Below are 26188 nucleotides of genomic sequence, written 5' to 3'. Positions count from 1 at the left end.
CCCACTCAGCCGAAGCCTGTCCCGCAATCCATGCCCGATAATGCTGCCCTCCTCCTGGCCATACAGTCTTCCTGAAATGTGCAGGAGGGGAGAGTGGGAAAAGTGTGCTCGGAGGTTACTCTGCTACATCAAGATCTCCATAATGTGGCCGAAAGTGTCTCCTCTGCGGAGTCGAGGATATCAGAAATGGAGGACACGGTCACAACTCTCCACAAGCCCAGGCTATCACCAATGATGTGTTGTGGCGACTGGAAGATGCTGAAAACTGCGCCTGTTGTAACAATATACATTTCATAGGATTTCCCGCTGGGGTTGAGGGCCCGACATGGTGCAGTGTCTGGATAAGTGGCTACTTTCCATTCTCCCCCAGAAAAAAATGGTCCTTTCCTCCTGCTTTGTCATAGAAAGGGCTCATTGTACACTGGGGGGCAATCCCCGCTTGGGGCACCCCTCAGGACTGTGATAGCATGATTTCGGAATTTTCGGGACAGAAATAAGATCCTAGCAGAGGGGCACAAACTGGGGGAAGTACGCCATGACAATTCTAAAATACCAATATTACCTGATTACACTAGGGGAAAGCAGAAACAAAGACTCAACTTTGATGAGGTGAAAGCTAGACTTTGAGGCCTCAAGCTAAAATACATGCACATGTACCTGGCCAAGCTTAAGGTTTTGTTCCAGGGAAAATCCTTCTTCTTCCTGACATCAGAGGAAGGCTAGACCTGGCTGGAGGAGCACCCCTGACTGCGGGGATGCCGGGCGAATGGGTATTACTCTTGCTCTTACGCTGTGGAAAGGGCCCAGACCAAGGACAAACAGGGATACTGACATGCCATGATGGAGACAGGGAACTCCCGAGCGACCAACTATTTCTTTGGACTCAGAAGGGGGTGAAGTGTTGGGTTCCTGATATACAGGGGGCATCCACACATGAGGAGCTAGTGGAAGACCTGTAGATGGACATAAAGACCCCCGTCCACTGGTGGTGGCCATCAATGCTCTTGAAGATGATCCAAATAGCATCCCACCAAACAGTACGAGTGCAGAACTACCATCAATTTCATAGCTGCGATTTGGCACACTATCCGGAGCCAGATTGAGGTGAACCAGTATTATCGGTACCCCTCCACTGCTTGCTCCACGAGTATGGGGACTAACTAATTGGTTTGATTCTACTGAGTCACTGCTGTCAGGGAAAGTTGATCCTGGCGTTGTTGCGAAGTTTGTGGGACTGAGTTAGTGGGAGAGGGGCTGGACTACGAGACTCTCAGACTCCCTGTCAAGTAGTTATATGTTCAGTTATGTGGGGTCTTACTAGCGGGTCTTTGTGGGGTGGGGAGGGGGTGGATCCGGGGACTGACTGGGAGTTTTTGAGTTGTGAAGTTCGAGGGGTACAGTTGCTGTTATGCCGAATAGCGCCTATGCAGGGTATGGACACTGACTTAACTAGAGAAAAGAAACCGCAGACACATGGGCTGTCATCCGGCCCTGACCGGGAACATATTGTGCTTGTGCTTCCTGTTCTTAATCTCCTATGTGGAATGATTGTCCCATCGACAGAAGATAGGACAATCTCAGTCCTATCCTGGAATGTGAATGGCCTTGTCGACAGGGTCAAGAGAGGAGTAGTCTCCCAATATATAAAAAGAATTCCACTGTCTGTGGTACTCTTGCAAAAAACGCACCTTAAGGGGTTACAGTGTAAATTTCTAGGCGGGGAGCCTATATAACACTTGCACACTCTGGATAAACATCCGGGTCCTGGGTGTGGCTATTCTTTAAGCATGGGCGAATTTTGCGAATTCGTGATCCGCGAACTGGTGAATTTGCAATCCGCAAAATTCGCAAATTCACGCGAATTTTTTTATTTTTGCGTGTTCGCAGGGAACTTTGCGTATTCGCGGGGCACTTCGCGTGTTCGCAGGATTTTTTTTGCCTGGTTCATCACTGCCACCCTCTCGTTTTTTATGCCCTTCTGCCCTCTGTACCACTTGTTTTTGTGCCTTTCTGCCCTCTGCCCCACTCTTGTTTGTGCCCTTTTGCCCTCTGCCCCACTGGTTTCTGTGCCCTTCGGCCCTCTGCCTAACTCATGCCCTCTGTCCCACTTTGTGCCCTTCTGCCCTCAGCCATAAGTCAGCTTCAACAGGAAGCACTAATAAAGTATAGCAGGTGCTTGAGTTGAAGATCAAATTAAGTTACACAGTCATTAATCACGCTAAGTTTGGGGTGATTAATGATTGTGTAACTGAATTTGAGATTCAACTCTAGCACCTGCTTTACTTTATCTATTAGTGCTTCCTGTTGAAGCTGACTTTTGTAACTATTTTAGAGGCTCTGGCAGCTTGCCGGTGCCATTCTAAAATAGTTACAAAAAGTCAGCTTGAACTTTTGACCCAATCCATTCCGCTCGCGGATTTTGCGGGGAATTCGTGAATCTCGCGGATTGCGAATTTACCAAAAATCCGCAAAATCCGCGAGCGGAACGGATTTTCCACCCATGCTTACTATTCTTGTTAGGAAAACCCACCTTTTACTGACATGTAACATTGACCTATTCGGAAGATATGTTGGAGTGAACAGGCTTTGGGGACACAAGGATGTCACACTAAATAGCATTTATTCAAATTCCACCGACTACAGGCTCCCACCCTAGAGAATGTAGCTAACATCCTACTAGAAGGGGGGGTCCTCACTCCATATAATAGGTGGAGGTTTCAATGATGTCATGGTACCAGACCAAAATAGGACAAGCTCAATGGGTTCACATACCCACCCCACTCACATGCTTCACAAATGCCTTTGGCCTTTCAGACCTGTGGAGAAGGGCCCACCCTTACGACAAGAGTTACTCCTACTTCTCAGGAGCCTACTGAGTTGTTTCCCGTTTAGACTATTTCCTAGCCCCAGAGGTAAAAATAGGTACAGTTCTGCAGGCTGACTATCTTGATGAGGATTTTGGGATCATTCAGTCTTGTTGGTGAAGTTGGGCAGAAGGGTTAAGAGTGGACCTGGCTGGAAATTAAATGCTTAGGATTTACGAGATTGAGAAGTAGCAGTCGGAATTGCTTACTTTGTAAAACAATAAGTTCCAGCGCCCTTGTCATGAGGCCAACACAGCTCGCACTACCCATTGCCCCTGCCAGTGCTGCCAATGAAAGTACTAACACAACTACTAACCAGCACACTCGTACAAGTGTGACAATTCAGACTATTTTAAGACCCTAAACCTAAAAGAATGGCTTGGGCAGCAGTTATTGGTAATTTCTAATGTATTTTGAAAGAATAAACAACTGTTCTTGTGCTGCTCTCTAAATCAGACAAACAATGCTAGGCTTTGACAGACTTCTATAAGTCCCGGTGTTGACAATTAAGTGCCGGGGCTGAGCACCGGAAACCACCAGCACAAATTAAGCATTAGGCACTGAGCTTTATTATAAGGAAAATGAGAATTCAGTCACATCCAAAATTGTGCTCTGGGTAGCCTATAAAACAGCCCTTAATGATAGGGCACAAATCCACACCATCTGAAGCTGTCCCCGAATACAGTCCTACTGGAGTGAAATCATTGGGGAACTTAGCACCATGTTCTCGCTGCCCTTCCATCAGACCCTGAGTTTCTCCTTCTGGGAATCCCTAACAACATTGAACTACCCGAGCCCAACTACTGCTGTTCTGGGGCCTCAGTCTTGTCGTGGCTACTGTGGATCAGGTGAATGCCCCATACTGCAGGAGTGGAAACGAGGCATGGACATGTAATATGGTGACTGAAAAAGCTGGAATCGCCAGAAAAGGCTGTCCCCGAAATGTCCATAAAGTATGGAGAAAATGGATAGAATATTACTCTTTAGAGGTGCTGGAGGACCGAGAGGCATAGAGTTGGGGTGAGACTTTGTGGCAGTAAATGTGTTCTTACTTGGTATAATTATTGTCTATCACTTGATATTCTCTCTCAATACCAAACCTGTGTGGGATGCTGTTGGATCTTGGGATAGGTGGGGGGAGGTGAAGTTGTCAGTTATGTTATGTTATGTTAAATAGGTCTTCTATAGCGCACGGCTACTCCGAGGAGTGTCCCGGCGCTTTGTACTACATGACCTAAGAAAGGACAAGCAAAACATAACAGTAGAGATCAGAGAACAAAAGGACACAATTCCGAAAAGGGCAGGAAGTCTCTAGCAGGTAAAGAGCCAAGTCTTTAAGCCCTTCCTGAACGCAAGTAAATTAGAAGTAGAGCGCAGGGTCAAAGGTAGGGAGTTCCACAGCTGCGGAGCTAACAGCCTGAACGAACGACCCCCAACTGTTATAAACTGTTACTGTTATAAACATGCAAATAATGGGAATAACTTGCACAACTGTAGTCTACTATTTGTCTATGCTGTGTTACCAATAAAAGTAAAAATATATATATTTTTTTAAATAAAAAGCCTCCTACCATGTCTTAACTAGGGGGCCAACAATTGAACATCCTACAACATTTGTGATTAAAGGAACGTGGACTTGCGGGAGAGATTTAAAAAGATCTGATAGGATTCTGTCATGTCCTGGGGCTTTATCTGGGGGGTTGCACTCCATAGCTAGAGTGACATCTGACACCTCAATTAACCTACCCAGGCTATAGCAGCATTTAAATAACTGTGGGCTATGGATTCCGAGACCGTAATAATGGTCTGGGCCAAATATTTTTGAGAAATGGTCCACCTAATCTTTAGTTGATATTACGGTCTCGACTTTTGTCATTTCGGCTCCCACAAATTTGGGAAGTTAACGCCCTGCCAAAAGGCTTGGGGTCTTTCAGGGTCCTTGCTGTCCTTAGATCTTCCCAGGCCTCCTCCTTTATTTCACCCTTCCTTTTTGTAATCACTTCCTTATAGGCCTTCCTAGCCATGGCTACTCCTGCCAGATCTCGCTGATGTTTGTTACAAGCAAGCTTTAGAGATTTGTGGGTCTTAGAGCAGGCACTGTTAAACCATCTAGGGTTGTTACTAATTTTTATGACTCTTTAAGTCTTGCTGCCATGTACCTGTTTACAGAGGAATAGGCCTGTATGACATTTGCAGGGTTTGAGTCATCCTGTAGAACCATCGAAATTTGAGCTTGATAATTTAGTAAAAGGTCTTTGAGAAAAGCATCCTCATCAATTTGCTCCCAGTTATGTTCGCAACCTTATTCTTACTATATTCTAACCTGCGTTGTGGTACATCATGAGTATTCCTACCCAGATCTAAGTTAAAAACCATTATCAGAGGAATATGATCACTTCTGCAGCTGGTCAAACCTTTACAGCCTTTAAGGACCAGTAACAGTTCCTTGGAGATAAATACATGAGCAATAGTGGAATTTGAGCCTGATCCTACACACGTTGATATTTGCATAGAGATTACTGTGCCAACTTCTTAAACAAATATCAGGTTATTAGCAAGAACCACTCTATTCAACGTGTCCCTACATGGGTGTGCTTGAAGTGTGTGAGGGTTTGTTCTAGCTCACCACATATAACACATGATGCCAAGAATTTAGGATCACATACTTGGATATTAAAATCTCCTAGTAAGATGAATAAGAGTTACTTCCTGTGATCATTTTGTATCTTATGTCGGGCATCCTCCAACCTATCCACGACCTTAGTCACAGCTGTGTCAAATATGTTATAATAAAAAATGAACTAGTAAAAAACTCAAAGGCCTTCTGCATAGTAATTAGAAGCATATGAAAGTAAGGTGTAAAAGTGACATCACATGCATTAGTGCCCACTAGAGTCACTGATATAAAGGTAGCCAGGCCTCCTTTAGCCCGGCCTGACTTCGATGGAGGAGATGGAACATGATAAGTCATATAACTGTCTAGGTGGAGAGGGTCTAAAAGCCAGATCTTTTGGCAGTAAATTATTAAGTGCTGTTCCACAATCCTTGGCAAGTCTGGATTCCTTTGCTTGGAGCGCAGTCCATGAGATTACCCTCAAAGTATTTTCCTGATCGGCTATGGCATTAGTCAACTGTTGGGCGGGCTTGGAGGAAATAATAGGTTCACTGATCTCCTCTATACTATCTGCACATTGTGGCAATCAGGCAAGTTGCTCTAGTGGTGACAAAGCTTCAAATCTGTTAGAAAGGGATACGGTACTTTGTGGGTGGTAGGTTACAACTTTATGTTTGATAGAGCCAGCCTGCGGGGCCCTGTTATGAGTGCCCAGTGATTGAGAGATTCTCGAGCGATAGAAAAATCCCAGTGGTTGGGTTCTAATGCCCTCTGGTAGAGTAGTTATTTGTGAAAGGCAATGTAACAAAGCCCAAACTAGCTCCTGTACACATTAATAAGGTGCCCTCCTGACTTCTCTACACATATTAAAGGGGGGCTACCCAGAGCTCCTACATACATTATCAGGTGTCCTCCTGACTTCTATGTACATATATAAGGAGTCTTGTTGAGGCTGTAGCTCCTGTACACATTTATAAGGAGTCCTCCTGACTTCTATGCATATATAAAAGTGGATTCTTCTGTGCTCCTATACACATTTATACAGTGTTCTCCTTACTTCTACAAACATAAATAATGGGGTCTCCTTGTAGATCCTGTACACACTTATAAGGTGTCCTTCTGACTTCTACACACATATATAAGGAAGTCCCCTCAGCACTCCAATACACATTTATCAGGTGTCCGTCTTACTACTAAGCACCTGTATAAGGGTCTCTCATCAGCACTCCTATACATATTTATTGGTTATTACCCTTGTTTCTACGCACATATATAGGGTAGTCTCCATGGCGCTCCTGTACACATTTATAAGTTATAATCATGAATTGTATGTTCTTATATAGAGGGATCCCCTCAGCACTCCTAAACACATTCACAAAGTCCTGTACACACACACACGCACACACATATATATAGTCTCCGTACTTCTATTATACACATATATGTACGGTCTCTACAATGCTCCTTTTGGCGTCTCATCAATGCCCCTATACATATCTATGATATATATATATATATATATATAAGGTCTCATTCCTTCTATGTACTTTGTTAACACCTCAACAATTATCCTATAGATAAATATAAGGGCTCTCATCTCATCACTTTCTCTATACAAGACCACACGGTCTGTTTAATGTTCCATTACAGATTCATAAGAGGTTTTGTCATTGGTCCTATTCACATATTTAAGGACTCACCAATGCTTCTATTCACATATGTAAGGGTTCATCTGTGCTCATGTGCCATATATAAGAGTATCCTCTGTATTCTCTACACATTTATATGAAAGTCTCACTTATGCTCCTATACCCATCTATTTGAGGTCTCATCTATGGCCCTGCACATATTTAAATGTACTCAGTCCTCCGAAAAAACAAAATATATGGTGCCCTATCAATAACTATAGATGAGGGGAAGACTTGCCGAAAATAAATGCAATGATCTTAAACTTGCGAGGGTGAAACTGGCAAGGCAGACTCAGCCTTTCATCCTTCCATCCTTCAAAGGTCATTAAAGTGGTCATAGAAACACCACATTATTTCTAGTGCCTAGAAATGGCAGAAGCACAGTATGAAGTGCTATAAAAAAAAATAGGTCCTTCTTATCATGTGGACCGTGTACAGGGTTCCTCAGTGCCCCTGTGCAAGTATATAAATGTATCCTCCGTGTTACAGGGCATGCATATATCAGTTATGCTCAGTGTTCCTATACATATATATTTGAGGTCTCCTCCGTGCATCGATGCACATACATATATTCTCCTCAGTGATCTTATTTAGATGTCTACCATGTCTTCTCAGTGTTTCACATAAACAAGGGCCCCACTGTACTCCTGCACACATATAGTAAATCTCTCTCTCTGTATCCTTTTAACTACTGCCAATAAAACGATATTTAAACAAGCATTTACAATGCAATGGTCTCGGCATCATTAAAGGAAGAGCTATTGGCATTGCTCATGACATTTCTTTTTTTTTCTTTAAATCATAAACAAATGACATTGTCATTTACATTGCCAATACACAGCACTCTGCACTCAACAGCACACAGCACTCTGCACTCAACAGCACACAGCACTCTGCACTCAACAGCACACACCGCTCTGCACCTGCACTTACTGCTCTGCACCTGCACTCACTACTCTGCACTCACAACTCTGCATTCTGCACTCACTACTCTGCACTCACTACTCTGCACTCACAACTCTGCACTCACTACTCACTACTCTGCACTCACAACTCTGCACTCACTACTCACTACTCTGCACTCACAACTCTGCACTCACAACTCTGCACTCACTACTCACTACTCTGCACTCACTACTCTGCACTCACTACTCTGCACTCACTACTCTGCACTCACTACTTTGCACTCACTACTCACTACTCTGCACTCACTACTCACTACTCTGCACTCACTACTCTGCACTCACTACTCTGCACTCACTACTCTGCACTCACTACTCTGCACTCACTACTCTGCACTCACTACTCTGCACTCACTACTCTGCACTCACTACTCACTACTCTGCACTCACTACTCTCTGCACTCACTACTCTCTGCACTCACTACTCTCTGCACTCACTACTCTCTGCACTCACTACTCTCTGCACTCACTACTCTGCACTCACTACTCTGCACTCACTACCCTGCACACTCACTACCCTGCACACTCACTACCCTGCACACTCACTACCCTGCACACTCACTACTCTGCACTCACTACTCTGCACTCACTACTCTGCACTCACTACTCTGCACTCACTACTCTGCACTCACTACTCTGCACTCACTACTCACTACTCTGCACTCACTACTCTCTGCACTCACTACTCTCTGCACTCACTACTCTCTGCACTCACTACTCTCTGCACTCACTACTCTGCACTCACTACTCTGCACTCACTACTCTGCACTCTGCACTCACTACTCTGCACTCTGCACTCACTACTCTGCACTCTGCACTCACTACTCTGCACTCTGCACTCACTTCTCTGCACTCACTACTCTCTGCACTCACTACTCTCTGCACTCACTACTCTCTGCACTCACTACTCTGCACTCACTACTCTGCACTCACTACCCTGCACACTCACTACTCTGCACTCACTACTCTGCACTCACTACTCTGCACTCACTAGTGTGCACTCACTAGTGTGCACTCACTACTCTGCACTCACTACTTTGCACTCACTACTCACTACTCACTACTCACTACTCTGCACTCACTACTCTGCACTCACTACTCTGCACTCACTACTCTGCACTCACTACTCTGCACTCACTACTCTGCACTCACTACTTTGCACTCACTACTCACTACTCTGCACTCACTACTCACTACTCTGCACTCACTACTCTGCACTCACTACTCTCTGCACTCACTACTCTCTGCACTCACTACTCTCTGCACTCACTACTCTCTGCACTCACTACCCTGCACACTCACTACTCTGCACTCACTACTCTGCACTCACTACTCTGCACTCACTACTCTGCACTCACTACTCTGCACTCACTACTCTGCACTCACTACTCGGCACTCACTACTCGGCACTCACTACTCTGCACTCACTACTCACTACTCAGCACTCACTACTCACCACTCACCACTCACTACTCACTACTCACTACTCACTACTCAGCACTCACTACTCACTACTCTGCACTCACTACTCTGCACTCACTACTCTGCACTCACTACTCTGCACTCACTACTCTGCACTCACTACTCTGCACTCACTACTCGGCACTCACTACTCACTACTCTGCACTCACTACTCACTACTCTGCACTCACTACTCTGCACTCACTACTCTGCACTCACTACTCTCTGCACTCACTACTCTCTGCACTCACTACTCTCTGCACTCACTACTCTCTGCACTCACTACTCTCTGCACTCACTACCCTGCACACTCACTACTCTGCACTCACTACTCTGCACTCACTACTCTGCACTCACTACTCTGCACTCACTACTCTGCACTCACTACTCACTACTCTGCACTCACTACTCACCACTCACTACTCACTACTCTGCACTCACTACTCAGCACTCACTACTCACTACTCAGCACTCACTACTCACTACTCTGCACTCACTACTCACTACTCTGCACTCACTACTCTGCACTCACTACTCTGAACTCACTACTCTGCACTCACTACTCTGCACTCACTACTCACTACTCTGCACTCACTACTCACTACTCTGCACTCACTACTCTGCACTCACTACTCACTACTCTGCACTCACTACTCTGCACTCACTACTCTGCACTCACTACTCTGCACTCACTACTCTGCACTCACTACTCACTACTCTGCACTCACTACTCAGCACTCACTACTCACTACTCTGCACTCACTACTCACTACTCTGCACTCACTACTCTGCACTCACTACTCTGCACTCACTACTATGCACTCACTACTCTGCACTCACTACTCTGCACTCACTACTCACTACTCTGCACTCACTACTCTGCACTCACTACTCTGCACTCACTACTCTGCACTCACTACTCGGCACTCACTACTCGGCACTCACTACTCTGCACTCACTACTCTGCACTCACTACTCTGCACTCACTACTCTGCACTCACTACTCGGCACTCACTACTCTGCACTCACTACTCACTACTCTGCACTCATTACTCAGCACTCACTACTCACTACTCTGCACTCACTACTCACTACTCTGCACTCACTACTCTGCACTCACTACTCTGCACTCACTACTATGCACTCACTACTCTGCACTCACTACTCTGCACTCACTACTCACTACTCTGCACTCACTACTCTGCACTCACTACTCTGCACTCACTACTCGGCACTCACTACTCGGCACTCACTACTCTGCACTCACTACTCTGCACTCACTACTCTGCACTCACTACTCTGCACTCACTACTCGGCACTCACTACTCTGCACTCACTACTCAGCACTCACTACTCACCACTCACTACTCACTACTCACTACTCAGCACTCACTACTCACTACTCTGCACTCACTACTCTGCACTCACTACTCTGCACTCACTACTCTGCACTCACTACTCTGCACTCACTACTCTGCACTCACTACTCTGCACTCACTACTCTGCACTCACTACTCGGCACTCACTACTCACTACTCTGCACTCACTACTCTGCACTCACTACTCGGCACTCACTACTCTGCACTCACTACTCTCTGCACTCACTACTCTCTGCACTCACTACTCTCTGAACTCACTACTCTCTGCACTCACTACCCTGCACACTCACTACTCTGCACTCACTACTCTGCACTCACTACTCTGCACTCACTACTCTGCACTCACTACTCTGCACTCACTACTCTGCACTCACTACTCTGCACTCACTACTCACTACTCTGCACTCACTACTCACCACTCACTACTCACTACTCTGCACTCACTACTCAGCACTCACTACTCACTACTCAGCACTCACTACTCACTACTCTGCACTCACTACTCACTACTCTGCACTCACTACTCTGCACTCACTACTCTGCACTCACTACTCTGCACTCACTACTCACTACTCTGCACTCACTACTCACTACTCTGCACTCACTACTCTGCACTCACTACTCACTACTCTGCACTCACTACTCTGCACTCACTACTCGGCACTCACTACTCTGCACTCACTACTCTGCACTCACTACTCACTACTCTGCACTCACTACTCTGCACTCACTACTCTCTGCACTCACTACTCTCTGCACTCACTACTCTCTGCACTCACTACTCTCTGCACTCACTACTCTCTGCACTCACTACCCTGCACACTCACTACTCTGCACTCACTACTCAGCACTCACTACTCAGCACTCACTACTCACTACTCTGCACTCACTACTCAGCACTCACTACTCACGACTCTGCACTCACTACTCACTACTCTGCACTCACTACTCTGCACTCACTACTCTGCACTCACTACTCTGCACTCACTACTCTGCACTCACTACTCTGCACTCACTACTCACTACTCTGCACTCACTACTCTGCACTCACTACTCTGCACTCACTACTCGGCACTCACTACTCGGCACTCACTACTCTGCACTCACTACTTTGCACTCACTACTCACTACTCTGCACTCACTACTCACTACTCTGCACTCACTACTCTGCACTCACTACTCTGCACTCACTACTCTGCACTCACTACTCTCTGCACTCACTACTCTCTGCACTCACTACTCTCTGCACTCACTACTCTCTGCACTCACTACTCTCTGCACTCACTACCCTGCACACTCACTACTCTGCACTCACTACTCACTACTCTGCACTCACTACTCACTACTCTGCACTCACTACTCACTACTCTGCACTCACTACTCTGCACTCACTACTCACTACTCTGCACTCACTACTCTGCACTCACTACTCTGCACTCACTACTCACTACTCTGCACTCACTACTCTGCACTCACTACTCTGCACTCACTACTCTGCACTCACTACTCTGCACTCACTACTCTGCACTCACTACTCACTACTCTGCACTCACTACTCACTACTCTGCACTCACTACTCTGCACTCACTACTCTGCACTCACTACTCTGCACTCACTACTCTGCACTCACTACTCTGCACTCACTACTCACTACTCTGCACTCACTACTCTGCACTCACTACTCTGCACTCACTACTCTGCACTCACTACTCTCTGCACTCACTACTCTCTGCACTCACTACTCTCTGCACTCACTACTCTCTGCACTCACTACTCTCTGCACTCACTACTCTCTGCACTCACTACTCCCTGCACACTCACTACTCTGCACTCACTACTCACTACTCTGCACTCACTACTCACTACTCTGCACTCACTACTCACTACTCTGCACTCACTACTCTGCACTCACTACTCTGCACTCACTACTCTGCACTCACTACTCTGCACTCACTACTCACTACTCTGCACTCACTACTCACTACTCTGCACTCACTACTCACTACTCTGCACTCACTACTCACTACTCTGCACTCACTACTCACTACTCTGCACTCACTACTCTGCACTCACTACTCTGCACTCACTACTCTGCACTCACTACTCACTACTCTGCACTCACTACTCACTACTCTGCACTCACTACTTGACCTTCCGGAAAACTTTAAAAACTTACCTGTACCCTACTAATAATGCCCTGTAGTTTCCCCTTAGGCTGGACATTCAATTTATTTGGAACCCTTCTTGTTACAGCAATAGCGCGGAGATACCCCTTCGGGGGTCTAGTCTGGCGCTTTACAAGAATATAAAATAAATACTCTGCACTCACTACTCTGCACTCACTACTCACTACTCTGCACTCACTACTCTGCACTCACTACTCTGCACTCACTACTCACTACTCAGCACTCACTACTCTGCACTCACTACTCACTACTCTGCACTCACTACTCTGCACTCACTACTCTGCACTCACTACTCTGCACTCACTACTCTGCACTCACTACTCTGCACTCACTACTCTGCACTCACTACTCTGCACTCACTACTCTGCACTCACTACTCTCTGCACTCACTACTCTCTGCACTCACTACTCTCTGCACTCACTACTCTCTGCACTCACTACTCTCTGCACTCACTACTCCCTGCACACTCACTACTCTGCACTCACTACTCACTACTCACTACTCTGCACTCACTACTCACTACTCTGCACTCACTACTCTGCACTCACTACTCTGCACTCACTACTCTGCACTCACTACTCTGCACTCACTACTCTGCACTCACTACTCTGCACTCACTACTCTGCACTCACTACTCACTACTCAGCACTCACTACTCTGCACTCACTACTCACTACTCTGCACTCACTACTCTGCACTCACTACTCTGCACTCACTACTCTGCACTCACTACTCTGCACGCACTACTCTGCACTCACTACTCACTACTCTGCACTCACTACTCTGCACTCACTACTCTGCACTCACTACTCTGCACTCACTACTCTGCACTCACTACTCTCTGCACTCACTACTCTCTGCACTCACTACTCTCTGCACTCACTACTCTCTGCACTCACTACTCTCTGCACTCACTACTCCCTGCACACTCACTACTCTGCACTCACTACTCACTACTCACTACTCTGCACTCACTACTCACTACTCTGCACTCACTACTCACTACTCTGCACTCACTACTCTGCACTCACTACTCTGCACTCACTACTCTGCACTCACTACTCTGCACTCACTACTCACTACTCTGCACTCACTACTCACTACTCTGCACTCATTACTCACTACTCTGCACTCACTACTCACTACTCTGCACTCACTACTCTGCACTCACTACTCACTACTCTGCACTCACTACTCTGCACTCACTACTCTGCACTCACTACTCACTACTCTGCACTCACTACTCTGCACTCACTACTCTGCACTCACTACTCTGCACTCACTACTCTGCACTCACTACTCTGCACTCACTACTCTGCACTCACTACTCACTATTCTGCACTCACTACTCACTACTCACTACTCTGCACTCACTACTCTGCACTCACTACTCTGCACTCACTACTCTGCACTCACTACTCAGCACTCACTACTCTGCACTCACTACTCTGCACTCACTACTCACTACTCTGCACTCACTACTCTCTGCACTCACTACTCTCTGCACTCACTACTTTCTGCACTCACTACTCTCTGCACTCACTACTCTGCACTCACTACTCTGCACTCACTACTCTCTGCACTCACTACTCTGCACTCACTACTCTGCACTCACTACTCTGCACTCACTACTCTGCACTCACTACTCTGCACTCACTACTCTCTGCACTCACTACTCTGCACTCACTACTCTGCACTCACTACTCTGCACTCACTACTCACTACTCTGCACTCACTACTCTGCACTCACTACTCTCTGCACTCACTACTCTCTGCACTCACTACTCTCTGCACTCACTACTCTCTGCACTCACTACTCTCTGCTCTCACTACTCTGCACTCACTACTCTGCACTCGCTACTCTCTGCACTCACTACTCTGCACTCACTACTCTGCACTCACTACTCTGCACTCACTACTCTCTGCACTCACTACTCTCTGCACTCACTACTCTGCACTCACTACTCTGCACTCACTACCCTGCACACTCACTACTACGCTGGGCAACTCCAGAAATATTTTTCTCAAGCAACCGGACAACCACGCAGACTATACCGCACAGAAGATAAACTATGAAATATGGTTCAAAACTGTATTAAATGTCTAGGAATAAATACGATTGCTCAGTCCTCACTCAGGCTTCTTCTGTTGGTTTGAGGCGGCCAGCTGACAGCATCTGCATCACTTGATGTGAAGTTCACTCACACAAGCAGGACTGACAAACAGCCACAGTGAAACAGCGTTTTGTGACTCCTTTCAGAAATAATTGCTTCTCGTGGGTGGGAATCTCTGCACGTATGGTGCTATGCCTAACACGATCACAAAAAAAAAACAAGCCGTAAGCGTGCACACTCCCGAACTTCCGGTTTCGGGATGTGCAAGCTCACGGCTGTCGTGGGGCGGGACTTCCGTCTTTGCGAGAAGCCCGCGCCCATGGAGTGGATGGCCCTGAGACTGGTGGCAGCAGAAATCAGGAGTGGCGGCTGATGCGGTAAGTGGGGCTTGGGGGGCTTGGCACGTGTGTGTGTGTGTCTGCGCGCGTGTGTCTGCACGTGTGTGGGTGTGTCTGCGTGTGTGTGTGTGTGTGAGAGACTGCGCGTGCGTGTGTGTGTGCCTGCCTTCGGCCGGCCTGCATAAGCGCGTTCACAGACCCTGGTCGGCGCGTTCACAGCTCTAGGTCCCTTCAGAGCGAACTCCATGACAATAGGTCTCGATGCCGAGACCTAAAAAGTAATATACCTGTCCATTCGACCCATTACCCTCGCCAGTAGCACACGATAACCCTTGTTGGCAGGGCTCGTCCCACTGTCAAAGCGAACACGTCGAATTCCTAAAATGAAGACCAGAAAGTTCTGTGCATCACCTTTCCAGGCTGTTTACTGGGTCACTCCTCATGTTTCCACATGCCACGCTCTTCCGGCGGCAAGCAGGGCCCGGATCTGCTGCCTTTCCGGTCTGTGCCCGCCCGCCCTCCCCTTACGCACCGCCTCTGACGCTCCTCGAGTCTACCCTGCGGTTCGAAACATCTCCCGTTCCCAAAACCTCGCCCCTTCCTCCCTCCCCCTGGCCCATCTCTTTTTCTTGTCTCTGGGGCTCTCTTTCATCCCTCTGCTCACCTTCTCGCTTACCACCCCCTCCCCCCTTCAACCCACCCTCTCTCCCCTGATGTGCGTCAGGTCTCAGCTGGTGGCCCAGGGCTGTACAGCGGGGACGCTTTCCTGTGTGCGCGGGGGGCTCAGATGCTCACGGTGAATAATGACCTCTCCTTCTAACCCCAGTTCCTCTCCGTGGGGGGGCTTCCGGCCTTCCATCAATAGCGGAAAGTTGAGTGAATCACCGAGCTGAACATTGATTTTCTGCCTGCTCGGGGTGGGGCCGAAGGAGCGAGCTTCCTCCAGAGCCCTCGTGGTATGAGCGGGTTATGTTCTAACGTTCTGTGCTTGTGCGGCGCCTAGGGGTGCAAAGAGATAAAAGGCGTTTTATCTATTTGCTTACTATTAAAAATCCGGGATGGCGCAGGGCAGAATTTGTCCAGCGCCCATGCACCCTTACCTTTTTTTCAGATTTTTATAGCGAGAACTCGGCTCGAGAACATTGGGCCTTTACATGAGCACCAGTTACATCACACAAGACCAGATTACTTTTTTTCAGGCAGGGGAGATTTTAAGGGCCTGATTACACGTATAGGTGCTATTTATTGAACATGGTAAATAACAATACAACAAGGTTCAGTTTCTGGGGAATAACATGCAGATTTTTGTGTTTAACGCACCAAAATCCGAACCATACGGTAAATGAGTATGGCTGTTACATTTCTGCAATTTTGACCTGCCGAAATTTAAGGATGGTTAAATTGCTAACGCATCCCATAATTATTGGCTGCTTTAAATACCTAGGTATAAAGTGAAGAGAGGGGCTCTTAATAACCCATAGGGAAATGGAGCGCCAATATACTGAAAAGTAAAACAAAGAATTTTCCCTATGGGAAGTATTATTTCCTGCTCCTAGATCAGGACTCAAACTGACAAACACAAATCACACCATTCGTTTTGTGGAACTGGAGAACACTTACCAGAAAGGAACACGCCCAAACTAATTATAATTAGAAAAATGTACAATTTATTATAAAAAAATACAAAGATATCAATGATTTATCAATTAAAAACATGTAAATCACAATTAAAATACACAGTTAAAACCACCTAATGTGGACGTGGAGAAATTAATCAAAAGAGACACTAATATCTGTCTTTGTCATATCATTTCGGGCCCTCGTTTGTCAACAATGGGAGGAATATTGTTCCTTTAGACCAGATTGGTTGTTGGCAACGCCGAATATGACTTAGGGATTGGCGTCGACGCGTTTCGGAAGCATCAAATGATAATGGCTTCCTTCCTCAGGACAGTTTGTATATGTATTCTCCACACGTTAAATGTCAAACCGTAATGGTTATATTTCCAGTGGTAATCTACCAAATGTGTAGTATTCCTCTGGTGTTCGCCTGTAGTAGTATCAAGCTTCTACAATCCTATCTCGATGTATAGGGAGGCGCTTTTATTCCAAAACCAGTCTGTTTGAAGGTTAATCCAAAACGGACTTTGCACAATCCTCATTTATTGCACAAATGGGCGTGATCAATTTGGTGCCTCCCATTTATTCTTAACGCTGTGTTTTGCTAGAGTAGTAGGTCAGATTTCCGAAATGGGGTTTCTGTTTTGCAGCCGGGTAGTATCATACACGTGGCTAATGTGGGCACACGGCTAGTTTTCCCGGAGCTGCTCTGCGTGGCGTCTCTTCAATCACCGCTTCGTTTGCTGATATGACAAAGACAGATATTAGTGTCTCTTTTGATTAATTTCTCCACGTCCACATTAGGTGGTTTTAACTGTGTATTTTAATTGTGATTTACATGTTTTTAATTGATAATTCATTGGTATTTTTTTATAATAAATTGTACATTTTTCTAATTATAATTAGTTTGGGCGTGTTCCTTTCTGGTAAGTGTTCTCCAGTTCCACAAAACAAATGGTGTGATTTGTGTTTGTCAGTTTGAGTCCTGATCTAGGAGCAGGAAATAATACTTCCCATAGGGAAAATTCTTTGTTTTACTTTGCTTTAAATACCTAACAACTCGTAATTCAGACCTATGCGTAAACAGGTGTAAATGCATGGGTCGGAATGAATCGTAATCAGATCCTTCCTGCTTTGCCCAAATCCACAGAACGTTGAGCTGATGCTGGGACTCAAACCTGGTTCTCTAGACCCAAAGTCAGTATCTTTGGCTGTACCACCACATCCTCTTTTAAGTAAGTAAAACTTTGTAAGTCTAGGCCTCTGTGTCTCTGAATCTGTAAAGAGGCAGTCGTCAGGAAAGATACTCATCTAGGGGACACTCGCACACCTCAAGAGACGCTTGCTGACCTGGCTTGCAGGGACCCTGACTAAAACGTAATGGACACTCACTCACCAGGAAGGAAGTGTCAGAGGGGGCACACCCTTTTGTCGATTCACAAAAGCACTTAAGAGAAGAGGCGGAGATGTGGCCTAATGGCCAGATCTCTGGACTATGGTTCTGGGGTACCAGGTTCAAATAACAGTGTTAGCAAGTCACTTAACACTTACTCTCCCTGTTCCAAGGAAGAAAAAAAATCTGACTGTCTAATCCTGTGGTTCCCAAACTGTGCGCTGCGGCGCCCCGGTGCGCCGTAATGAGGTGCCAGGGGCGCCGCGCACACTAGGGTGACCAACCGTCCGTAAATTCCACGGGCCTTTTATCTGTAATTTTGGCCATCAACGGGGAGCAGCGCTGCTCCCCTGTGAGAGGCCTCACCCCTGCTGCTGGAGGCGCCTCGCACTCCTCCAGGAGCACGAGAGCAGCCCCTCCCGCCCCTTGTCATTCAGTATGCCGCTGATTGCCACTTACTGAATGACAATGGGGCAGTCTGGGGGTGTGACACCATGTGGCGGCCTCCTCCTGCCTCATTATACAGAAGGGAATTCTGTAGGATAAAAAGTAAAACGCCCACGCTGCAACATTAGAAAACACTTCATTCAAAGAAACCTGTAAAATAAGTTTAAAAGAACAGGTTATGGTTCTCTCACTGTCCTGTCATTTTAGAACTGAAGTATTTTCAATATTGTATTCAACAAAGCCATGGTTGCTCCTTTTTTTTTAAGGAACTAGCAACCATTGACAAAGCCAATAGTCCTGGCTTGTTGAGGTGTAATGATACTTGCTGTATTATATATCTGGATGCAATGACAGAGACAACATAATGCCAGTGAGGCGGAACACTATGCTAAGCGCAGATTTTTAGCCTAGGTGTTTTAAGCTGCGCTCTTAATTAAGTCAAACACCCCCTTTGAAGAGACCCCCCCCCCCAAGTTTTTTTACACCGCTTAAAGCCCTGGAAACAACACCATGTTACAGTAAACTCACATCCTGGCACTGTGCATCATGCATGACTTCTACATTTTCAGTCTGCCTATGTGCAGGGGCATAGTGAACTCTCCACCAGCCCACCCCTTGCTGTAGTTCATTCTTGATGGGACTCTTCTGCCTGCAACTCTGCAAACAAAGGCTCAGCTCATAATGTAAAAAGGTGGGTGAGTAAATAAGTGAAGGAATGGCTGGATGGATTACTGAAAGGATGAATGCATGAATGAAAGGGGGAATGGATAGATAATGAAAGAAAGGATGGATGGATGAGTGAATGAATGGAAGTATGGATGAGAGAAAGGGTAAATAGATGGATGTATGGGTGGAAGGGTAGATGTATGGGTGGAAGGGTAGATGGATGGGTAAAAGTGTGGATGGGTGCGTGAAAGGATGGATGGATGAGTGAATGGGCAGCTGATGGGCGAGTAAATTGGTGGATGGGTGTGTGAAAGGATGGATGGGTGGAAGAATGAAAGGGTAGATGATGGGCAAGTGAATGGGTGGATGGATGAATTGATAAGTGAAATGGTGAATGGATGGATGACTGAAAGGGTGGATGTAAGGATGGATGAGTTAGTGAAAGGGGGTAGATGGACAAAAGGATGTATAGATGAGTGAAGTGAAAGGGTGGATGGATGAGAGAACGGATGGTTGGATGAGTGAAAGAATGGATGAGTAATAGGATCAATGGATGGATTCATGAATGGATGAGTAAATGGGTGGGTAGATGGATGGATAAGTGAAAGGGGGATGGAGAGAGAAAGGGAGGATGAATGACTGAAAGGGTGAATGGGTGGAAGGATAAATGACTGGGTGAATGGATGAGTAAGTGAATGGGTGGATGGATGAGTAAGTGAATGGATGGCTGGGTGGAAGAGTGGATGCAATGGATGATTGTACAGATGGATGGGGTGAAAGGGTGGGTAGATGAATAATGGATGGATGAGTGAAAGGGTGATTGGAGGGATGGATGAGTGAAATGATGGACGGAAGGATATATGGTGGATAGGTGTGCAAATGGTTGAATATGTTTGGATATAGATGGGCACACAGATGGAAGGACAGACCTTTTTAGTGTCAAAATAAGGCTGGGGATACTGATTACGACAGACCAAACTCAATGTTCCATTTTCTCAGAGCGGGTCTCAGTACCAAAAGGTACTGAAAGCAGCAGCTGGCATAAATAAGGGTTTGGGACCAGGCACTCTGTTGGGGAAAAAAACGATGGATTGGGATGCAGCCAAAGTGATTGCCAGTGGATGAGATTAATAATTCAAGCATTCCAACCAATATAATACCTTCATTGCGTCCCAAATACTTTAAGGAAGATAACAGGAGGTACACACCACACACCGGTAAAAAAATGGTGGGGAGCCACGGCCAACTGCCGATTAGGTCAGGGGAGCCACAGGTCAAAAAAGTTTGGGAACCACTGGTCTAATCATGTTATCTGGAGCTCCTGTGAAGTAAACTGGGGCCGAGTTTCTGTTATATAAAACAGCAATAAAAGAAATACGAATGTGGAGTGGTATGACAGGAGCACTCTTCTATGTACTCTTAAATGCCTTTGTGAGTCGAACTCGAAATGTTCAACTTCCTGGTAAAATTGTGAAGAGGGAACAGTCAATTTAGATAATACTAAGTGGACATGAATATTCTTGTTTTCTTCCCATTTTAGCCGTTTTGTGATCAATTCACAAAGTCATGTAATAGTACATAAAATAATATTACAGGAGTTCTTTTATATGTTGTAATATTCCTTTGTTAATCCACTCCGTAATCTATATATGTGATACCAAAAATATATTGCCCATGTGTGGTTGGTCCCCAAGCCTAACTTCTAGTTGAAAACGACGATCTTGAAAATATCATGTCCGATATTCAACGTCATTTAATAAGTTATTATTGAACATTTGTATACACTCACATCAAATGATGTGTCTCTTTTTTTTTTACTTAAAGTATTATTACCCAACTTAATAATATTAGTTGTATGTTCCACCGACTGGCCGCATCTCCCGGTTAATAAATGACATACATCGTCAACCGCATTTTCCTGCGTTGTCCCCTGCCCCTGACTTGCCATTTTTAAAATGTATGTATTCATTAAAAAAGTTTTATATAGCGCAAACAAGACCCAAGAGGGTATCGGAGCGCTTTACAGTTGAGCGATAGAGAGGAAGCATATAGATCAGACAACAAGGAAATCGAATGTACATGGGGAGAAAAACGTTAGTGTTGTAAAGATGAATCTGCTACTGTAAAGATGACTCGAGGCTGAAGTAAGTAGTAGTAGTCTTTATTCTGTCACCCACTCTCCAAGACTGCCTGGTGGCTGTCAACATTCTACAGCAGATTCCAGTGGAACATACCATCAGGGAGGGAAAGGGGGAGGGGGGGAGGGGGGGGTGTACCTCTGTGAATATACAAATTGGTGTGAGCAGATTTCAACACATCTCCCAATGACAAGTATAAATATACGTTTAGTATAAGCAGATTGTAACAGTTAGGCTGGCAGAACAATTCATTAACAGTCAAAGCATGTACTAAGGGTGAGGGACGTGTCAGAGCAGGCCCGGAGAATAGTGGACCAAGAATAAGCGAAGCAGATTACAAATGTCGCAGAGGAGGAAGCTAGGGGATCCAATAACAAAGTAAATACAAAAAAGTACAAAAAGAAGTAACTCTGAAACCCAAATCAAAATACAATCATAAAAATGTTGGTAATAAACTAGGGAGAGGCAGGCGCGTCTTTGAGTGCTTGACTGGCGTGGGGTTCTAGGGCAGGAATGTGTTTATCAAGAGCGCTTTAACTTCCTTTATGAAAGATGTTGTTCACTCTTACCAGATTTATTTATTATTGGGCGGTTGTATGGGTGCCTACATGATTACCTGTAAGACGTCAATGAGACGTGCTTGTTTTCTCTTTTGTTGTTATGATGTATTCTGCCTCGTGGCTGCATTTGTGGAACTGTCTCATAGCACATGCAATTCCTTGACGTTCGATGCTTTAGGTAACTATTTACCTTAACGCATGCATCTGTTTCCATTGTCAGCTGGTGTTTGCTTGGTGTATCGCCTTCTCTGATTTTCAATTACAGGAGTAAGCACGTTGCCTTCACAGCTATGCGTCTATGGGACAGCAGTCCTAATATAGCACTAACCCTAGTGATTACTCTAATATATGGGTTCTCGGATGTTTCTCCACTACTGTAACTGAACTGCGATGTGAACATATTATGTTTTCCACGCTATCCTGACTGTGTTGTATGTCCTTTCATTCTCCATTATCTGCGTACTACCTGGCATTTGCTCCGATATTGTAATGTGTAAATGGTAAAACAGATTTTTAATAAATAGATTAAAAAATAATAATAATAATAATTTTCATTGTATGTTGTTTTATCCCGCCACATTGTCATTCCAAATAGAAATTGCAGAGTTCAGATTCATCGTAATGTAATAGTCAACATGCTGTTAAATAACCCATTGGTCAGCAAACCATATTACGTATGGTCCTCAATGTATTGAATAAGGAATTCTTCTTGATCAAAGGATGGGACAGAGACAGCCTGAAGACAAGCAGAGACCGTTTTTTGTCATTTTATACTGAATAAATTACCTCAAATGTATCTTGCAGATTTCCCTTCAGACATATGACCTTGTCCTTTGGTCGCATCGTGGCCACCATCCTGCCTTCTTTCAATTAGTTTTTTGCCAGCTGCTGGACTCCAGGAGTGTACATTTGTCACCCAAATAAGACAAATGCACCTTTTGGTCAGCACACAGCCTTGAAATGAGGATATCTACTTCATACACCCCACTCATGCCACTGTCTTAGGCTCTGTTATAGTTCAAGACTTTAGTGCCTGCTCGAGTATAAGTACCAAGTGGCATAACAGGCAAGATGTTCCAGTCCTGAGCTTACTTGGGAAAAGCCTGCACATTTTGATATTGCGGTATTCCTAGTTAGCCTCACCTGAACTTTATTTCTAGAATGTGGTAGTTGGAGGAAGGTCAAAAATGGGTATGGTAGCCTGTCCAGGATTGATTTTAAGGCAAATTTACTCCAAGGTTATGTAATGTGCCAGTTAGTTTGTTACTGCCTTCAGTACAAGGACATCTAGAAGAAAATAGATTTTTGATAGATCACAGTATCAACCTCATTTGGGAGTTTGTATGGGCATTGTAGGTTGGGATTTTTTCCCAGCCCATACTTACAAGGTTTGAAAACAATCTACAAATCCCAGGATGCATTGTGCTGCTAACTTCAAATCCAGGACTTTCTGAAAAGGTCAAACATGACAAGGAGGCTCTTGACTTGATGTTCGTGGCATTACTTTGTGACACAAATATTTGGTATTTTGTGGAACTTTGTGGTCATTTGTTGTACTATATTTATGTTTCTGGAATTCTGTGGTGTTTGTGGCACATTACGGCAATTTGTAGGCAACTGTATAGCATTTTACAATTATTTTAAATAAAATAAATACAGTTAAACTTGGTATAAATAGAATGGTCTAGATTTTAACACCTGCCTTATTCTCTCCTGGCAGCAAGAGATTCAACAGCGACTGCGGAATGCCACCTCGGCATCCACGACAGGCACACCTCTCCTGGGCCGTGACTCTCTGCATGCCCGTCTTGAGGAACTGGAGGGACAACTGCTGGCCAAGCTGCTGGAGCTAGAGAAGGACAGGCCCGCTGCCTCAGCTCATGACGACAAGCAGCGAGTGGACGTAGAGAAGGAGCTGAGCGCACTCCAAAGCCGCATTGCTGAGCTGGAACATGGTAAGCAGAGCAGAAGTGAGGTTTCAGTAAAAAAAAACATTATGTAGGAAGGGTGAGACATTCAACAGAAAGGGGAGCATTTCTTGGTAATTAAAGAGCCTGCATGGAAATTGACTCACCAAAATGCCAGTAGAAGTGACATCAAACACCATTTGACACCCAATGACATAAATACGTTGAGTCCTACCCTATCAGTAGCCCCTAAAATGACGCCCTTTTGCTCCTAGTTAGTAGGATAAAACCATGCTTCTACTGAGATGCTAGGTTGAAAGAACAGCACTAGGGATACCAGAGTCATCAGCTGTTAAACCTTGCAGCCCCTAATTAACACCCATGCACATCTGAAAGAGGTGGCTTGTGTTTGCAGGCAAGTCCTTTCTATAAAGGGAGAAATGAGCACTGCTCATACCATCACAACTGCCGGCAGAGGTTGAGAATGATGTAGAAGTAACAGATGCTTGAGACATTATCAATCACATCTTAGATCCACCCACAGGTAGCTGGCTCTTTCACCTCATACTATTTGCTGTGGCTTCGTCCTTTCGCCTAACATGGAGTCCTTCATTTCGGTGCACGAGGAACAATTTTCTCTACTTCCTCTTTCTGCTTACCACATCTCTCTCTCTGCCACGCCCATTCTTTGTCTCCCTGCTTCATACAAAAGGCCGGCTTTAGCTTTGGTAGCATCCGATGTGACAGTTTTTGTTGGCACCGCCCCCGCCATGACCTTCTTCTTCATGGATTCCATCACTACCACCCTCCAGTGGTGCAACTCATCTCCATAGCCCCTCTTCATATTTGTTAGTTTTATAGCGCTACTTATCCCAATGTATTATGCCAGAGCGCGTTACATCGCAAACATATTATACTGAGGCAATAAGTGTCACAAGTGTGTAAGTCAATGTATAGGAAATATTTCTTATGGCAATCAGGATTGCAAGGTATAGGAGTCACCTGCCATCCATACTGGTAGGCATTATATGGTAAGAGTGCTTGATGTGGAGAAATGGAGGAGCAGATTTACTACGTTTGCACGCAGTATAGTAACCAAATTTGCTGTGCTGTTTAGCGTGAAAAGGAGAGAGCATAATAAGATATGATGCTGTTGCTCTCTCCTCTGGTGCCTTAAGCTGCCTTGTGCCAATGCACACCCTTGCACCATAGTGCAAGGACGTGTGCGAGATGTCAAGCATAGATTTTATACTAGAAGGGTAAGTGTCCGGCACAAAATTCTATGGTTTGACAATGTTTAACACTTTACTACTTTGTGTGTATGTTGTACTGTGTAGCACACTTTCAAAGTTGGAATAGTTTGGTGAAAATAAATCTTTTTTCCAACTTTACACTTGCATCGAGGAGGCTTCATTTTTTAATGCAAATCCCTTTCTGCCAAAGTTAGTAGATGAAGAATAGTGACAAAATCCATGGAGGAGTGCATGGGAACATCCATGTACCACTCACGGCACTCCCAGTGCTTAATTTGTAAAAGAATAAGTGCCAGGTCCAAAGTTTTGCTCATTGCTCGCGGCCGTGCTATTGAATGTTGGGGTGACGAAAAAAGGCTGTGTAGTCTTGTTTCCACCTCATGCTTCTTTAATCTCCCACCAATACTCCTAGCCTCTTTATCTCTATCTTACAAGATCTTTTTCATTGCTGCTTTTCCATCTTCTCTTACCCTCTTTTAGGTCTCACCTGGTTTTAGCAGCTTGCATGCGCTGCTCTTTCCAATGCGAGGGCTTCTTGTAATCAATACGATTTCAGAAGCTCGCTTTCTGCTCCGCCCGTCTTTTCCATTGGAGCGC

General features: G+C 45.4%; 1 protein-coding gene across 1 annotated transcript in view; it reads left to right on the top strand.

Moving 5' to 3' along the window:
- NPTXR (neuronal pentraxin receptor) overlaps positions 1–26188 on the top strand; it is a 71611-nt gene that overhangs the window by 19123 nt on the left and 26300 nt on the right. The window contains exon 2 of the mRNA XM_086963404.1: positions 24152–24386. Coding sequence (XP_086819530.1) covers positions 24152–24386 — 235 coding nt within the window. The remainder of the gene's footprint in view (positions 1–24151; positions 24387–26188) is intronic.

Source organism: Lissotriton vulgaris, chromosome 1_1 (assembly GCF_964263255.1).
Source record: "Lissotriton vulgaris chromosome 1_1, aLisVul1.2, whole genome shotgun sequence".
NCBI lineage: Eukaryota > Metazoa > Chordata > Amphibia > Caudata > Salamandridae > Lissotriton > Lissotriton vulgaris.
Note: the sequence above shows the minus strand (reverse complement) of the source record. Positions and strands in the feature narration are given on the sequence as shown.